At 56.3% G+C, this 17,656-nt stretch overlaps 1 protein-coding gene across 2 annotated transcripts in view; it reads left to right on the top strand.

Moving 5' to 3' along the window:
* The window catches only part of CUL4A (cullin 4A), a 43,915-nt gene extending 35,527 nt beyond the window's left edge, over positions 1 to 8,388 (top strand). For both annotated transcript variants that reach the window (XM_051841699.3, XM_089303360.1), the window contains exons 16-20: positions 365 to 478; positions 2,177 to 2,282; positions 2,626 to 2,798; positions 5,616 to 5,768; positions 6,934 to 8,388. In XM_051841699.3, the coding sequence (XP_051697659.3) occupies positions 365 to 478; positions 2,177 to 2,282; positions 2,626 to 2,798; positions 5,616 to 5,768; positions 6,934 to 7,029 (642 nt within the window). In that variant the 3' untranslated portion in view covers positions 7,030 to 8,388. The remainder of the gene's footprint in view (positions 1 to 364; positions 479 to 2,176; positions 2,283 to 2,625; positions 2,799 to 5,615; positions 5,769 to 6,933) is intronic.
* Positions 8,389 to 17,656: the final 9,268 nt, after the last annotated feature.

Genomic DNA, 17,656 nt, shown 5'->3' with positions numbered 1-17,656 from the left:
CAGGAAGAAGTCGTAACCACACAGCACTTCCTGTCTCAGATCAGGAGCAGCACCAGGGCACAGGATGCAGGAAGTGTGAGCCGAGACCAGGGACGGCCTCTGCACAGCTGGCCACGGTCTTCAGTGCACCGCGACTGTGGCTGGCTGCAGTGAGCACCCTCTGGTACATTCCAGTTCAAACGAGGTCCCAGATGGGACGGGAAACCCCAGACTCCAAGGATAGCAAGTGTCTTCTTAGGGAGTACAGTCCAGAGGAATAACTGACTGTCATGGAGCTGTGACAGCGGGAAGAAGTGTAGCTGAACGAGGTGCGGTTCGGGGTAGTGGTGCTGGGTGTGATGCGCGCTGTTCCGTGTGCTTGCAGATGGTTAAACTTCAGGAAGTGTTTAAGACCTTCTACCTCGGGAAGCACAGCGGCCGGAAACTTCAGTGGCAGACGACTTTGGGACATGCTGTTCTGAAAGCGGAGTTTAAGGAAGTGAGTTTTTGTTTATTTCATTTACTCGGTAAAACGAATGGTAAGGGGTAAGTAATCCCCCAGAAAACCCGAGACCCCCATCAGCAGAAAACCGGCTTCTAGCAGAGAAGAGCACAGCAGTGCAGCTCACCCAGGGGGCTGGCTCCCAGCCGCTGCCCGAGGTCCCCGCCCGGCCGAGGCGCTGCTGAGGGAGGACGGTACCCTGGTGAGCTTTATGGTTCGTCTCGGAACGCGGACAGTCCCATTCCAGGACTCCTCTGCCTGCGACGTCCCACAGGGGAATGAGCGGGAGTTTTCCGTGCAGTGCTTACCCTGTACTGCAAGGGCGGGAACGCGTGTCGCAGAACACGTGTGGGAGAGGCTCTGATTCTTCAAATAAACCACGCTCAGCAAAGGCGTTGTTAAGTTCCTGCCTCACAGAGCTACTGTAACGCGCTCCTCTGTGTACACGTGTGGTATTGTTGTGCGGGGTCGTCTACATAAAACCACAAAGCCCAGTCCTTCAGGTGTGAGGAAGTTAACTTCTGTCATCCCAGCCTCGTCCACAGTTGTTAGTTAAACTCGGCCTCTGTCTCGCCTGCCGGCAGCTGTCCCCACACACGCCTGGGTCTGCTGGAGCCCCCGACACGGCCTCCTTGGCCCTCGGTTGTCTGCACAGAGCATGGAGCGTGCTCACCAGCGCAGGCTGGGATGCAGGTGCAGGCAGCCGTGGGCACTTGCTGCCCAGGAACGCCAGATGCAGTAGTCCTGCCATAGCCTGGGCTCAGGGAGTCGATGACCCATGTGTGTATTTTGTGATTTTACATTTTTCTTTAATTTGCTTTCGTTTGGAAGGCAGAGAGAGGAAAAGCTCCCATCTGCTGGTTTACTCCCCAGTTGTTTGCAGTGGCCAGGCTGGGTCAGACTGGAGCCGGGAGCCAGGAACTCAGTCCAGGTCTCTCATATTGGTGGCCAGGACCCAGGGTGCGTAGTCGCAGGAAGCCGGAATCGGAGCAAAGCAGGACTCAAACCAGGCACTCCTGCCTCTCTCTGGTTCACTCCCCAAATGGCTGCTGCAGCCAGGACTGGGCCAAGCAAAACAAGGAACCAGGAGCTCCCAAGACTCCCACGTGGGTGACAGAGGTCCAGGTACCTGGGCCATCCTCCACTGCCTCCCCAGCACGTGAGGGAGCTGGATCGGAAGCAGAGCAGCCAGGATTTGAACTGGCACTGCAGTACAGGATGAGGGTATCGCAAGCGGCAGTTTACCCTGGTACGCCCAGAACACCTGCCCCTGTTCCGTCTGGACAGAGGTGTCGAGGTTTTTTGCCGGCTGCCCCTCCCTTCCCTGTGCTGTCACGGAGCCTCCTCGGCCTTGTGCTGGCGTCAGTGTCCCTGCTGCCGCTGAGAGGACCCCGCTGTGCTCGAGAGTGGAGGGGAAGGGGCTGTCGCGTCTGCGGGCGTCAGCTTCCAGTAGCCGGCAGTCCCTTCCAGGTCCGCAGAACTGATGAAAGAGTTTTGCTACTGCAAAACAGACTCCAGGAGAAGATGTTCTAGGACTATTCCTGATGGCCATTGTGTTCTTTCACGTTCTGTAATGTTGTTTCTTCCCATTTGGTATGACGAGTAAGTTCTTCCCCTCACAAAAGTTGGAGAGCAGAAAGGAGGCCAGGAGTGGGCTCAGGCTAGCTTCAGCTGTGGCGCTCTGTTCTCTCGAAGGGCAAGAAGGAGTTCCAGGTGTCCCTGTTCCAGACGCTCGTGCTGCTCATGTTCAACGAGGGCGACGGGTTCAGCTTCGAGGAGATCAAGATGGCCACCGGCATAGGTAGGCGATGCCGCGAGTCACCGCCCGCGGCACTGCTGGCCGCACTGGGCAGCAGCATTTCTTTTCTGCGTATTAGAGGCAGACAGTGATCCTCCGCTGCTGGCTCACGCCCCACATGCCCACAACAGCCAGCTGGGGCCAGGCCTGCGCCAGGAGCCCAGAGCTCCAGGTCTCCCACGAGGGTGCCGGGACCCTCAGTGCTGCCTCCCAGGGGCGCGTCGCAGGAAGCCGGATTGGAAGCGGAGCTGGGACTCCCCAGGCCCTCGATGTGGGGTGCCCACCGCCCTCCCCAGAGGACCCCCTGCTGTCTGATGCTGACCCTCCTGCCTCTGCTTCCCTTCAGAGGAGAGCGAGCTGCGGCGGACGCTGCAGTCGCTGGCGTGCGGGAAGGCGCGGGTGCTGCTGAAGAGCCCCAAGGGGAAGGAGGTGGAGGACGGGGACAAGTTCCTCTTCAACGCAGACTTCAAGCACAAGCTGTTCAGGATAAAGATCAACCAGATCCAGATGAAGGAGACCGTACGTATGCATTTTGTCTTGCGGTTTTGTGCTGCTCCCCGGGAGGCATTCGTCTCGGGGTGACTTCTTCACACACTGCTCCTGGAACAGCTGATGCCAGTCAGCGGACACAGCGGTGGTCACTGCTGTTCACAGAAGGCTACGCACACAGTGCACGGCGCTTCCAGAGCCCAGCGCCGTGTCTGGCCCGCTGCTGCACCTTTAGATGCTCTGAGCCCCAGCCTCGGGCGGGGCCGTGTCTGTGTGATTTCGCCAGGTCACAGGTCCAGAAGGGTGGGGACCGCTGCCCCTGCCGCCTTGTCCCCCTAAACCCCCAGTCTAGACGGGTGTGCGCAGGGGCCTTGGGGAGTGCTGGGTTCTGTGTAGACGCTGTGTCTGCCCCGCCGTGCTCCCCTGGACAGGGGTGTGCTCCCCCAGAAGAAACGCAGGTCAGAGGCGCACACTGGGCAGCGGCACCGGGCACGTGAGTGGTCGTGTGGGACGTGTCCAGGGGTGAGTCGTCCCCGGCTTGGCCAGGACACGGGCAGGAAACGGGTTCTTAATTGTGTGGAAAGCTGTTTCCTAATTGTGGTTTTATATTCGAGAAATGACTTTGCCGTATGAAACGACAAGAAGTTTTGGTTTCCTTTTGGTACATGTTGCCTACAAAACCCATTAAACTGGATTTTCTTTAATAGACAAGTATTCACATTCTCGTTAGCAGAATTCATGCTTAAAATTTTTTTAAATGAGAAATTGAATGGATCAAATACTAATCTAATTCACATGTTTTGTGAAATTACTGTTTTGTTAGTTTATGTTTTTAGCTTTAAAATTTAACAACTTTTGATGTTTTGCCCTGTTCACTTCATATGTACACGTGTACATACACATGTAGATACACGTGCACATCTCTGTGCCACCTCTTAGGTGGCTGAGGAGGGGGAGACGCGAAGGCAGAGCACAGACAGCTGAGGGCGGAGAAACCACTCTGTGTGCTCTGCCCATTTATCCAAACCCACACGTGCAGCACCAAGGGGACGGCTCCGGGCGACAGCCAGGCATCGGCCACCGTGACACATGTCGGGGAGTGTCCGTGAGAAGCCAGGGCACATGGGAGACCTGTCCTCTCACACGTCCTGTGTCCCCTCTCACCACGTCCTGTGTCTGTGCCCTCTCTCACACGTCCTATGTCCTCTCTCTCACATGTCCTGTGTCCTCTCTCACATGTCCTGTGTCTGTGCCCTCTCTCACACGTCCTGTGTCCCCTCTCACATGTCCTGTGTCTGTCATCTGTGCCCCCCATGACCTGGTCTCTGGCGTATCGTGTGCCCCTGCTGCAGACTTGTAAGGGGAGAGGGTGGTCAGCCGTCTCCTGGGGCTCGCTGTGCCTTTTCTCTCTCCCTCTCCCTCTCTCCCTCTCCCTCTCCCTCTCCCTCTCCCTCTCCCTCTCCTCTCTCTGTGTAACTCTGACTTTCAAATAAATAAATAAATCTTTAAAAAAATAAAAACAGTTGCGGGCTAAGTCCCTGTTTGGGGAAGCGCTCAGTCTTGTCCAGCAGCAGTTGCCAGAGGCCGCACTTTGCTCCAGGTAAGGTGGGAGCGGTGCAGAGCCCGTGCTGTGGTGCAGCATGCAGTGGTTAAACCACGTCTTGCACCCACGTGGGAGACCAGGAGAGTCCCGGCTCCTGCCTTCAGACCACCTGGCTCGGGCCACTGCAGCCTCCTAGGGAGTACACCGGCTGGTGGAGATCCGTCCATGTCTGTGTCTGTCTCTCTCTTTTCTTCCCTCCCTCCCTTTCCCCCTCTCTCCCTCTGTAGCTCTGCCTTTCAAATAAATAAATCAATCTTAAAAAGAACGTGCAGTGCAACTAGGCTTTCTCCTTGTCCTGAGTTCAGTAGAGGAATGGCAGTCTTCTGGATAAAGGGTTCCTTTGACAATGTGATGGCTTGGGGCCTGCCCCGTCCTGAACCACCCCCCCCCCCCCACTTCAGCTGCAGACCCTCATAGGTTGCTGTTAGGTAAAGCTCTTTCTGGTATTCGCTGTTTGCTCCCAAGAACTGCTCCTCATCGTGTGTTTAAGTCAGGAGCGGGTTGTAAGCTAGACGATGCCTTCCCAGCCGGGCCAGGCTGGCCACACACTGACTTGTCAGCTACACTCCTGGGCTCCCGATGCGGGGCAGAGCTCCTGTCTCCGGAACAGATCCTCACGGCCATTGCGCTTTGCTTTGTTTTGTGTTATGCTGATAGGCTCAATCTATGATATGTAGAATTGTTGCATATTTGGGTTTTTTGTTTGTTTTTAAAGATTTATTTATTTATGTGAAAGAGTTACTCAGAGAAGGAGAGGCAGAGAGAAAGAGGTCTTCCATTCACTGAGTCACTCCCCAATCGGCCATAACGGCCGGAGCTGGGCTGATCCGAAGCCAGGAGCCAGGAGCCAGGAGCTTCCTCCGGGTCTCCCATGCGGGTGCAGGGGCCCAAGGACTTGGGCCATCCTCCACTGCTTTCCCAGCAGAGAGCTGGATCAGAAGTGGAGCAGCAAGACTCAAACTGGCACCCATATGGGAGCTGGCACTGCAGGCGACAGCTTAACCTGCTATGCCGCAGCGCCAGGCCCAAATTTTTAATATTTGTAATAACATGAATTTTATAAATTATTTTTCTTTTGGCTTAAGAGATTTGCTATTCTGGAAAGCTAGCTTTTATGGGAACAAGTCAAAACGCATAATAAAACAGGACTCATCCTGTCTGTCCTCTCTCTGCGTTTCTCATGAAACTCGACAACCTGAAATCATACTGAAAGACATTTTCACCTCTTCCCTGTTTTTGTCCAGGTTGAGGAACAGGTTAGCACCACTGAGCGGGTGTTTCAGGATCGACAGTATCAGATCGATGCTGCCATCGTCAGAATAATGAAGATGAGGAAGACGCTGGGTCACAATCTCCTGGTTTCTGAGTTGTATAATCAGCTGAAGTTTCCGGTCAAGGTGAGTGTAGCGTGGGCGCCTGAGTGCGTGGTGCTGTGCCAGCAGCCGTCCTGGGGCCCAGATCTGTGGCCTCGGTCAGTGGTGATCGTCTGCATGCAGTGTGCTGGGGGACAGGGCTCTGGCCGGCGTATTCCACTGGTGCCTGTTTCAAGAAGGAAGGGCGGATGTGCCGTGGGTGTCTGGACAGACTTCTCAGCGGTGCTCGCGGGGTTGCGAGGAGAGGGCAGTGAGAACTCCTGTTCTGCAGTTAGCAGCCACAGAGCATCTCAGCCTCAGGTCAGGTGTCCGTTCTGACCCCCAGCGCCGAGTCACTGCCCTGCACGTGGGACGCACGCAGGCAGGGCAGCATTAAGGAGACCCAGCAGGTGTGTGGTCAGCCCGGGAGTCACGAGCTCTGCCTGCCACCAGCTCCCAGTCCCCTGGCCCTGTGCTGTGGGAACTGGGGACACCGTGGGACAGCGGCCGGTGCTTGAGCCCTGTGCCCCCAGAGGTGACGTGCATCAGCGTGAAACACTGTCACGGCTGCTGCTGTCCTCCCCCACGCCAGGGCCGGTGTCCGCGCTCCTCTGTCGGCCCAGAGGCCCGACGAGCAAGTGCAGGGCTGCGTGGCCAGCCCGGCACGCGGCTGCCCGAGCTCCTGCTCTGCCTTTAAGGGAAGTGCGTTTCCCACTGTGTCTTAACCGCGTGGCCCGTCGCCGCAGAAGGGTGCCCTGTGGGAAACCCTGTGGAGGGAGAGCCTTGCTCATGCACTCACATAGGTGCTTCCAAATGCGGTGGACTGGGAGGTGCGCAGGTGGCAGGGCCACTGGAGTTTGTATCATGCGGTGCGGACACAGTGAATGTGGTCAGTGAGTGGTAACAGAGCCAGTGCCCAGGGACGGGGTCCTTCCGCACTCGCCTGCGTGCGTGGGGCCTCCCCTGCTGTGCACGCGCCGCTGAAAGCAGGGGCTGCGTATGCTCCTGCACCCCCGGGACACCACACTGAGGGCAGTCAGATTCTCTTAGGTAGAAAACGGCATTCGTTTGAGCGTTGCCTGTGTGCAGTTAGAGGGATGTGTGCACAGTGCGTGTGCAGTGGCAGTGATTCTGGGACAGCATCGCGTCACGTGTGAGTATTGGCATGCGTGGCACCCCAGTGATCGGGGACTCTGCTTTGCTTTTTCAGCCTGGCGATTTGAAGAAGAGAATCGAATCTCTTATAGACAGAGACTACATGGAGAGAGACAAAGACAATCCCAACCAGTACCACTATGTGGCGTGACGTCAGCCGTGTCTGCGTTAGAGAAACACTAGAATGTATCTTCAGAGCGACGGGGCGCCTCCACGCGTCGCCGGGACTCTGCTGGAGCCCGCTGTGGGCCCTGGACGAGACGGGAGAGCGCTGATTCTGGGCTGTCCCCACAGGGCTTGGGTCTCCAGACGGCATAAGTATCTTTTCCCCCTCTGGTTCTTTTAGGCATTTAAATTGTTCCTATTGCTTTGTGCAGACTGAGACGCTGGTTAAAGGCGGCCCTCAGAAGGTCGTGTTCCCGGGGCAGGAGCTGAGCTGCTTCGGTTCTGTGTGTGTGGTCACGAGTGCGCCGAGAAGACCCTACATGCTGCATTTCGCTCTAAAGATGCCTGAAGCCACGCCCCTCGTGCTCCACCGGCCGCCCAGTGATGCAGCCTCAGCAGCCCGCACCTGTGTGTTCTGTTTTTCCAAACGTTTCGGGCTTTTTGACTGGATTCCTGAAACTCGGGTTTCAGGCGAGGGCCGGGGCTGCCAGCACCTTCAGTCCCGCCCAGCTCCGCGCGCTGTCGGTTGAGGGCCTGGGGGTTCGTGTGTTGGTGTGTTCATTCTAAGATTGAGTCTAGCAGTCCCTGGTTTTTGGCATTGGGGAAACTGCTGTTTGATTTTTTTAAATTGCAGTATTTGTATGATTACTATAATAATAAAGTCAGGTTTGGTTTTTACAGTCCTGTGCAGGGACAGCCCTCGTTCTCTGCTCTACCACTATTAAAAAGTTTTCTAGGAGACTTGAAGTCTTGACATTGTGAAACAGAAGTTATTTTGTCAAAAGATTAAAAGGCTTTTGTTGGTATCTGGCTACGTGTGTGTGTGGGTGGGTGTGCGTGGGTGCGTGTGCGTGTGTGTGTGTGTGCGCGCAGCCCAGCAGCTCCCTGGAAGCTCCGTGGGGGTGTCAGTGTGTGACTGTGATCACATTTCAGAGTGCTTTCTGTTTGACATAAGAGCATGTTTCACTTTGATTCAAAGCTACCAAAGGAACCTTGATCATGGTATAAGTATTTAAAGCAATATTTTCTGGAATACACCAAGTTTATATAATTTGATTTTGTGGTAAATTATTAAAAGATTCTTCGTTTTTGAAACATGCGTGTTTAGGATATGACATCCTTTGGGTTCCCATCTTAAATCCTTATTCTTCATTATTTCTATATTTGTAAATTTTTGTTTATGAATTCTGATATGTGGTGTGGGAGAGACCAGATAGACTTCTACTTCTACTTCTTCAATTTTAAGTTCACTGTGTCTGGAGATTGTTAATGTAATTTATGTGGACTGACTTCGAATAGTCTAACAGGCCTTAAAATCGCAGTAATAAACTCTGTGGTATGCAAATGGCACGCTCCTCGTACCTCTTCAGCCGGTGCTCCGCCGTCTCCAGGGCGGCAGAAGCAGGGACGCGGCCCGCTGGCCGCCCCGCCACGCGTGGCCCACTGCTCGGGGGAGTATGGCTCATTCAGTGCTTGTTATGGGTCGGCGGGCACGGGGAGTCGCTGGCGAGGCAGGTGCACAGGAAAGGAGAGGGAGAAGCCGTGAGAGCCGCGACAGAAGGAGCGGGCCACTAAGTCCCCTGTATGCCTGCAAGGCGGGGCACTGGCACGATGGTGAAGTGACCGTGTGAACGGCAGAGGCCGCCTTACCCGGGCCGGGGGCCACCACACAGGGCAGGGCTGGGGTTTAGTTGTGATGGTGACCGTGTGCAGGGAGCTGTGGCTGCTCAGGGCCGCGGCAGGGCAGACCGGAGAGCTGAGAGGACTGAGTCAGGAGGGCTGTCCAGTAGGGGTCCCATGGGGTGGTCAGGACAGGGCTGCTGGGCCCTGGGGAATCAGAGGGGATGGACACGCCCTGCCCAGGGTGGAGCAGGCCAGGACAGACCCCGGTTGCCCCATCTAAGGTGTGGAGGAGGTCAGTGTAGTGGGGGCACGGGCGGCGGCCCGGGGTACAGGCTGCCTCCAGCCCCTGGGGGACACCACAGCCGAGCAGGACGTGCAGACCAGGCAGCCCGGTCTGGGGTTCGCAGGGGTCCCCGCTGTGGAGCACCCTGGTGCTGTCCATGGCAGGAATGGAGACGCACGGGTGGCGTGCAGAGGGCTGCAGTGTGTGTGCACATCAGGAAGGGAACGCAGCCGACCTCCCAGGAGCTGGGCTGAGTGCAGAACTGGTCACTCTGTGGCCTCGCACTCTGCGTGAGTGCGTGCGTGCGTGCATGGGCGTGTGCCAAGTGTATACTTGCTCTCTTCTTGCATCCAAAGCCTTCTTGGGTAACGTCCGCGGCCTGAGAGTCTTCGCCACAGCTCCACCCGCTGCCCAGGTGCCACCAACCACCCAGCAGTCCCCTCTGAGCTGGACAGAGGCCTCCCCGCTGCCCAGGTGCTTGCGGTCATCAGCCTTAATTGGGTGATTGGGTGTCCACCAGCCTGACAGGCCAGCACAGGGACCCGTTCACACCCCCGTAACGGCGTGGACGGCCCTGCTGTGGCTGCTAGAGAGCCTCTGTGTTGAAGACGTTCTTAAATAAAAAGTTACAAACTTAGGAAGCAACAGAAAGCCGCGGCCCTCAGCCGGCAGCTGGGACCGTCTGAGGGACCCTCTGAGGGCCCGCCTGGGCTTCCTTACGGTGTAACTGACGTTTTCCAGCTGCCGATTCTTGACTCACGCACCGCCAGGCGAGATGAGATGAGGGCCAGGCTTTCCCGTGCCGCCCTGCCTCAGCGTCCTGCCGGCTCTCATCGGATTATTTGGATGTGTAGACTGAGATTCGTCATCTCTACTGACCAAGTCACCCTCGACCCCAGGACATGTGACTCCACACTCTGCAACCCAGAGAATACTCTCAGAAGCCACACGAGTGAGTGCCAGAAACCGAGACGTTTCATGTTGCCTTCTATTTGCAGCATGGCGTTTTTGTCCTGCGCTCTCACTTTTGATGTGTTTGACAGCAGACAACACCACGCTCGGGTCCACTCCCCGAGTGCATGCGAAAGCAGGAATGAGCCAGGCTGAAGCAGAGCCTGGACTCAGCCTGCCTGGGTCTCCCATGTGGGCACCAGGGAGGGACCCAAACGCTGCACCAGCGGGGGGGGGGGGGGGGGGGGCACAACAGGACGTGTCCCGGCTTGCCAACACGGGCACCAGAGCAAACTTGAGGACGAGGTGACCATGTGGGCAGAGGCCGCTGCTGGAGCTTCAAGATGACGAGGCTAAGCGCACAGAGCTGAAAGAGCCGTGGAGAAACAGACGCACGCTGTCCGTGCCCGGGAAGACAAAGTCAGTTTGCCCACATGGACAGATCCGCACTCTGGTCCAGTAGCCCAGATGCTGTGACACTGCAGATCACTAAACTGTATGGGTAGTAACAGCGGCCTGCGGACACACCCGGGTATCCACAGGAAGACCTGGACACAGCTCAGAGCAGCTTTCTCTGAGACAACCAAGAACCTGGGGTGATTCCAGTGCTCCTCAGGTGACGGGGCAGGCCGACAGCTGGAGTGAACAGGTGGCACGCTCGACGGGGACTCCCTCATACATGATGCACAGCGGCACGTGCTGCCATCTGCATGGGCATCGTAACAGGAGAAGCAAGTGCGTGCCCAGAGACAGGAAGTGGCCCAGAGGACCGGCCCTGGGACTCCTGGGTCCTGATCCAGCTGGCGGGTCCGTGGCTGTATACGGTTGTGAGAATGGGACACCCAAGTGGGTGTCACTGTTTTACAAAATCGTTGGGGCACAGTGGGCTGAGCCGCAGCTTGTGAGGCCGGCATCCCCCACTGCTCTGCTTCCAAGCCTGCAGCAGAGGATGGCCCAAGTGTTTAGGCCCCTGCATGCATGTGAGAGCCCCGGGCAGGCTTGGGCCTGGCCCAGACCTCACAGCTGCCTCCTTTGTGGAGTGACCAGCAGATGGAAGCTTGCTCTCGTGCTCTCTCAGGTCACTCTGCCTTTAAAATAAATATTTTTTAAAAGGTAAAAGAAAAAGGACACGTAGGGCCCTTTGGCGTAGCTCCAGCTGCTACATGAACAGGCGAGGAGCCCTCAGTCCTTCAGCCCAGGATGTCACGTGGGGACCACAGCCTCAGCCGTCGTCCTTAACTAACGTTTCTGTCCTGCTCCTGACCTCTCCTTCGCTAGCAGGAACCGACGGTGGCCAGGCTAACCATGGCTTACATCACACATCACACCCTTGCCTTCCTCCTGTGTCATCTGAGCATGGTGCCCTGCTGTGTGCCCTGTTGGCGTCCTGGAGCCATTGTTAATCCAGCCACCCCCAGGCCCCTGTTGACAACATTCCATTGTTAAAAAGAATAGTGCCTGCTTATAACTGTGTGTGTGTGTCGCTCCCCCTCTTCGTGGAGGAACGACACAGGACCCTGCGCTGTTCTTTTGTCTGCTCGGCCCTCCCCGGGTTTGCTGCTGGTTCTTCCCGGGTTGGCTACCGTCCCTTCCACCTCCGTGGAAGGGCGGTTCCCCCTGGCCACTTTCCCCACTTCCGCAGGGGAGCAGCACACCGCCGGCCGGCTCTCTCGGGGGCTGCACAGGTGTTCCTTCAGATGTTCCCCATAGATGTTCCTGGTGCATGTTGTCTCTCTCCTCCTTTATAGTCCTCTTCCACCAATCCCAACTCTGCTACCCACACGCCGAGTACGCTGCTCTCCTCCAATCAGGAGCAGGTCCTGCAGTTTATTGGTTGAACTGGAGGCAGCTGTGTAGAAGCTGTTACCTCCTCTCCCAGCGCCATATTGTGGGAGAGCAGATGCATAGAATAAGTCTTAATTCCAGTAACTCAGTCTAGTCCGAGTTGCTCCCCACAGTGTGTGTGTGTGTTGTGTGTGTGTGTGAGCGTGCGCACGCACAGTGGAAACGAGCATCACAAACCACGCCATTTGGACAATTCTCTTTAAGGAGCAGACTGAACCTTTAAAATCTGTATTTGTCTTATTTATTTGAAAGGCAGAGGAGGTGGGGGACAGACTCCCAGCTGCTGGTTCGTTCCTGACATGCCAGCAACAGCCAGAGCGCAATCTGGTCTCCCATGGGAGTGGCAGGGCCCCGAGTCCCTGAGCATCATTTGCTGCCTAACAGGGTGTGCGCTCACAGGAAGCTTGAACCGAAGGGGCCCGAACTGGAACCTGGGCGCTCTGAACAGGACGTCGTCCCAAGCAGCGCCTCAACACTGAGCCACAAGCCGGCCCCGCAACTATTTTTTCACTCTGCTCTCTTAGAAGGTGAAAGTTTTGGTTCTTTTTTTGTGAGAAGGTTCCTTTTTCATAACCTTCTAAAAACAAAACTTTGTGGTTTAAGTGCTTCAAAGAAATCCATGAAACGTGCCAATAACAGCATTGCACTCAGGGTGTGAGGGCGGCAGGGTTCCCAGAACCACTCCTGGAAGATTTAGAAAAGGTCATTTAGGGGCCGACCCTGTGGCGGAGCCGGTAAAGCCACCACCTGTGGCGCCGGCCTCTCACAGGGGCACGATTTGAGTCTCCGCTGCTCCACTTCTGATCCCGCTCCCTGCTGACGCACCTGGGAAAGCAGCAGCAGTGGCCCAAGCGCCTCAGCCCCTGCACCCACGTGGGACATCAGGACGGAGTTCCAGGCTCCTGGCTTCAGCCTGGCCCACACCAGCTGTTGCAGTCATTTGGGGAGTGAACCAACAGATAGATGATCTCTCTCCCTGTCTCTCCCTCACTCTGTAACTCTTTCAAGCAAATAAAGAAATCTTTAAAGAAAAACAAACACAGGTGTGTAAAGGCTGGGTGGTCCCAGGAGCTTGGGGAGCTGCGGGTCACAGGGCACACATGCTGAGGTCCAAAAGCCACCCACATACGGCACGTCCTCAAAGTGGCACCAAGAAGGCCCAGTCCCAAGATACGAGTCTCTCAATGGGCAGACCCCAACTTCCTGAGGAACAGGCGTTTGTCCAAGAAGCAGAACGGGAGGGCCTGAAGTGGGCGCAGGCCAGCCACGCCAGAGCCGACTGCACCTGCCGCGCCGTCCAGCCCAGTGGAGCGGGAGCACCCAGGCGGGAGTGGCAGCTCCAGCAGTTCTAGCTCAGGACCAGGTCCCCATGCAGTGTCCACAGGAACAGCTTCGGCCTGCCAGCGCGAGGCCACGCCACGTGTGACCCTGGGCTGCTGTCTTCCTATGCTGTTTGCACGAAGAAACCCGAGGCTGGGGCCAGCGTTCAGTGCCACTCGAAGGCGGGCAGCCGGACGTACTGGAGCACTGTCTCAAGTTCCCGCCGCTCCGCTCCCCACCCAGCTCCCTACAAATGCACCTGGGACAGTGGAAGAGGCCCCAAGGGGCTTGGGTCCCTGCCCCCATGTGGGAGATGGAGATGGAGTTCCAGAGTCTAGGCTTTGGCCTGGACCAGTGAAGCCACTGCAGCCACTTGGGGAGTGAATCAGCAGATGGAAGATCTCTCTGTCACTCTGCCTTTCAAGTAAATAAATCTTGAAAAAAAGAAGAAAAAAAAAAAAAACAAAAACTTGAGGCTGGATCACTTGAAAATATGGAGGGGCCAAGTCCTTGATTTCCTGCACCCACGTGGGAGACCCGAAGAGTTCCTGGCTCCTGGCTTCAGAAGGGCACAGCTCCGGCCGTTGCGGCCATTTGGGGAGTGAACCAGGGGATGGAAGACTTTCTAATTCTGCCTTTAGAATAAATAAATAAATCTTAAAAAAAAAAAAAAAAAACACACATGAAGGGGCCGGAGCTTTGGTGTAGCTGGGAAAACCATCGCACGACACTGGCACCCGTATAGGCACTTGTTTAAGCCTTGGCTGCTCCAGCTCCCTGCTAAAGGGCCTGGGAAAGCAGCAAAGGTTGGCAGCCCAAGTTCATGGGCCCCACACCCGTGTGGGAGACCGGGAGGAAGCTCCTGGATCCTGGCTTCGGTCTGGCCCAATCCTGGCTATTGAGCCACTTGGGGAGTGAATCAGCAGATGGAAGCTCTGTCTGTGTCTCTCCCTAACTCTGCCTTTTAAATAAATACATCTTTAAAAAGTGTTTATATATATGTACATATATGTACACATATATACACATATATGCGTGTATACATACATGTATATGTGTGTGTGTTGTGTATATTTATGAAGCTGATACACTGACTCAGTGCAGAAGACAAATGCATAGAAGCTGCTCACAGTGGCAGGATTTTAGGAAGCAGAGAGCAATCCGATGCCTACAGAGGCCTCTTTTTTTATAATTTATTTACTTATTTGACAGATAGACAATGAGAGAGAGACAGAGTTCACCCCCAAATGGCCACTATGGCTGGAGCTGTGCCGATCTGAAGCCAGGAACCAGGTGCTTCTCCTGGTCTCCCATGGGGTGCAGGGTCCAAGCACTCGGGCCATCCTCCACTGCCCTCCCGGGCCACAGCAGAGAGCTGGACTGGAAGAGGAGCAACCGGGACTAGAACCCGGTGCCCATTTGGGATGCCGGCGCCGCAGGCGGAGGATTAACCAGCGAGCCACGGCGTCAGCCCATCTCTCCACAACTGTCGTATGATGGAATCTCGCTTTTTTCTCACTTGTACTGATCTCACTTGGAAACTTTGTCTTCTGTCTGACGTTCCTTCCTCAGAGTCACGTAGTCATTCCCAGAGCAGAGAAAGCAAGCTGGGCCCTGAGGCACCAAGGGCAGCAAGACAGCCTCTGGCCGCCCTCACTTCCTCCTCCCAGCGTGTGACGTTCTCACCACCCGTGGTCCCTTCCAGTTTGAGGGACCCGAGCTGAGAACGAAGAGGTTCCTGTGGGCAGAGTATAGACAGCCCCGGGCACCACCCACCACCGCCTCCCGCCCGAGACTGTCACTCCCTGGGGAACAAACTTATCCTCACAAATATTTACGTATTTCAGCAAAAGATGAAGGTGAGACCATGCAAAAATGGACACCATTACGTAAAATATTAGAGCCAGATGACAGCGTCTGTTAAAACCAGGCTCTGCACCCTGCAATACATGGAGAGCTTGGGTTATAGTCAAACAGTGGGGCACGGAACACAGTGACATTTACTAAGAGCACACATTCGCAGAAAAGTGTGGCAAGATTGCCCTGGGTAAGAACTGGCTTCCCCTTTCTCTACATGTCCCGACTTTCTATTACAAAAGCTAGGGTGCTCACTCAAGACGCTCGGTGGACCTGGCTCGGGCTGGACATGCTCAGGTGAGACTAGGGCGGGCGTGGTGCCATTGTGCCGCCTGCTACCCCTGTCCTGGGTCTCTAGTCCAAGTGCCAGCACACCTGGCAGGCAGCAGGCGATGGCCGCCACCCACAGGAGGCTGGATGGAGCTCCTGGCTCCCACCTGGCCCAGACCTGGCTTTGAGGCCCTTTGGGGAGTGAATCAGCGGATGGAAGATCAGTCTCCCTCCCCCTGCGCTCTGCCAAATAGGTACACATAAATAAGTAAATGCACCCTTAGCAATGAACGCTGGTGCGACTCCGTCACTGACACTGGAGCTCACTGGCTGTTGCCAGCTTCCTCCGGGCGACCTGGCCCAGGACCCCTGTCACATCAGCTCTCTTGTGCCCTGGTGTCTTCGGGCCTGTGACAGTGCCACGCTCCTGTTCCTGCAGCTCCACCTGTGTCTCTCAGGGTGCCCCGTGGGGGAGGGTGTGGCTTCGCAGGAACCAATGCTGGTGATGGGACCGGGGACAGGGTCCTCCCTGGGCTGGATGTGTGCCCCACGGTCCCCTCCACTGCCACGTCACACCCTGATGCTATAGGCTAGGTTGTCCCTAAATTAATTTTCCAACTCTTGTCTTTACTTAGAGAATTCTAAATACAGGCCCAAACACGGCATGCAGTGTGCTGGACTTTCCTTACAAAGTGAGAAACATACACAGGCCCATTAGGGCCTTACTAAGGGAGAATGGGGCCAAAGGACGGGAATTATCATACCCTGCCGGGCTCGTCCTGAGTCCACGTGGAGGAGGGCGCGAGCTTCCGTTCCTCTAGCTTTATTTGTGCTTAGAACAAGGGAAGTGTTCACGTGGTACCACGCCCACGTCCTGGGTAGGAGGAGGCACCTCCTGGGGAGGGGTCCCCTGACTGACAGGTAGGCGAACATGGCAGCACAGAGCAAAGGGGGTGCGGCTTCCACTCAGGAACTTGGCGTTATCTAAGCTGTCCCACATCACAAGACTATCCAAATCCGCCTCTCGTCAGACGTTCGGCCCCTGGGGGTGGGAAGCAGGTTTCCAGGTCCCAGTCCCTTCCATGTTAATTGGAATTGTCTGTCACTCTCTTCTTTTGCTCCCCCCACCCCGTTAAGATTTATTTATCTGAAAGGTAGTCAGGACACACACAGGTGAGACAGAGACATTCTTCCACCTGCTGGTTCATGCCCCAAATGGCCCCCACAGCCAGGGCCGGGCCAGGCTGAAGCCGGAGCCTCAGCTCCATCCGGGTCTCTCACATGGGTGGCAGGGGCCCAAGGACTTGGAGCATCATTGCCGCGTCCCAGGTGCACGCGAGCAGGGAGCTGCACGGGGAGCAGAGGACTCCGATCAGGTCCCGGAAACCATGTGGGTCCCACGCCCGTCCACCTGCTTGTTTTTTTTTTTTAAACATTTATTTATTTATTTATTTGAAAGACAGAGAGAGAGAGAGAGAGAGAGAGAGAGAGAGATATGCCTTCTACCCACTGTTTAACTCCCCAGATGGCCGCAACGGCCAGAGCTCTGCAGATCTGAAGCCAGGAGCCAGGAGCTTCCTCCTGGTCTCCCATGCGGGTGCAGGGCCCAAGGACTCGGGCCATCCTCCACTGCCCTCCCGGGCCACAGCAGGGAGCTGGGTTGGAAGTGGAGCAGCTTGGACTAGAACCGGTACCCATACAGGATGCCAGTGCTGCAGGCGGAGGCTTTACCCGCTGCGCCACGGTGCCAGCCCCCACCCACACCTGCTTTTTACACACGCGTGTTCACAGACATCTCAGAGCCTGCCCTGGCAGTATGGCAGGACTAAGTCTTTCTCCGACCTGTCACGTCTTCCTTTCAGTGACGGACCTGCCAACGGCCACCGTCTGCAAGTGTGTGTACCTGTGCACCCTGGAAAACACAAGGTCGTCTCAGAACCGCTCACCCACCCCCGAGACACGCACCCGTCAGCGGTGCTGCACGAGCCCTTCCGCCTGGAGTCCTACCACACGACAGACAGAAACCGGGCTGTGCTCTCCCAAAACGGCCTCGCTGACAAAACCGTTCGAGCTACAGAGAAGCAGAGCTGCCCTCTCGCTTTTCAGCCTTTAGACAGAACTGTGCCTTTCCACACACGCTGGCTGCAAAGCAGCCCCGCGCCCTCTTCACTTTCCCTCCTGGGTGCCCGCCTGCGCCCCTTGGTCCTGCCCTCCGCCCGGGGCCACTGTGCCGAGTGCCGCGTGCTGCGAGACGCAGGGCTCCCGAGCACGCAGGTGTCGCAGGACAGACGCACAGACGCGCCCAGCAGCACTTCTTACAGCCCTGGCGAAAGGCAGACACGCGGCCTCACTGTGCAGGGCTCCCCGGTTAGGTGCGATGATGGCGGTGAGGTCCCACAGGAAGCCGGCACACTGTGCCTAGACGATGGCGGTGAGGTCCCACAGGAAGCCGGCACACTGTGCC

Source organism: Oryctolagus cuniculus, chromosome 9 (genome assembly GCF_051225735.1).
Source record: "Oryctolagus cuniculus isolate XC-2025 breed Fujian yellow rabbit chromosome 9, ASM5122573v1, whole genome shotgun sequence".
Classification (NCBI taxonomy): Eukaryota; Metazoa; Chordata; class Mammalia; order Lagomorpha; family Leporidae; genus Oryctolagus; species Oryctolagus cuniculus.
This window is presented reverse-complemented; position numbering and strand designations above follow the sequence as displayed.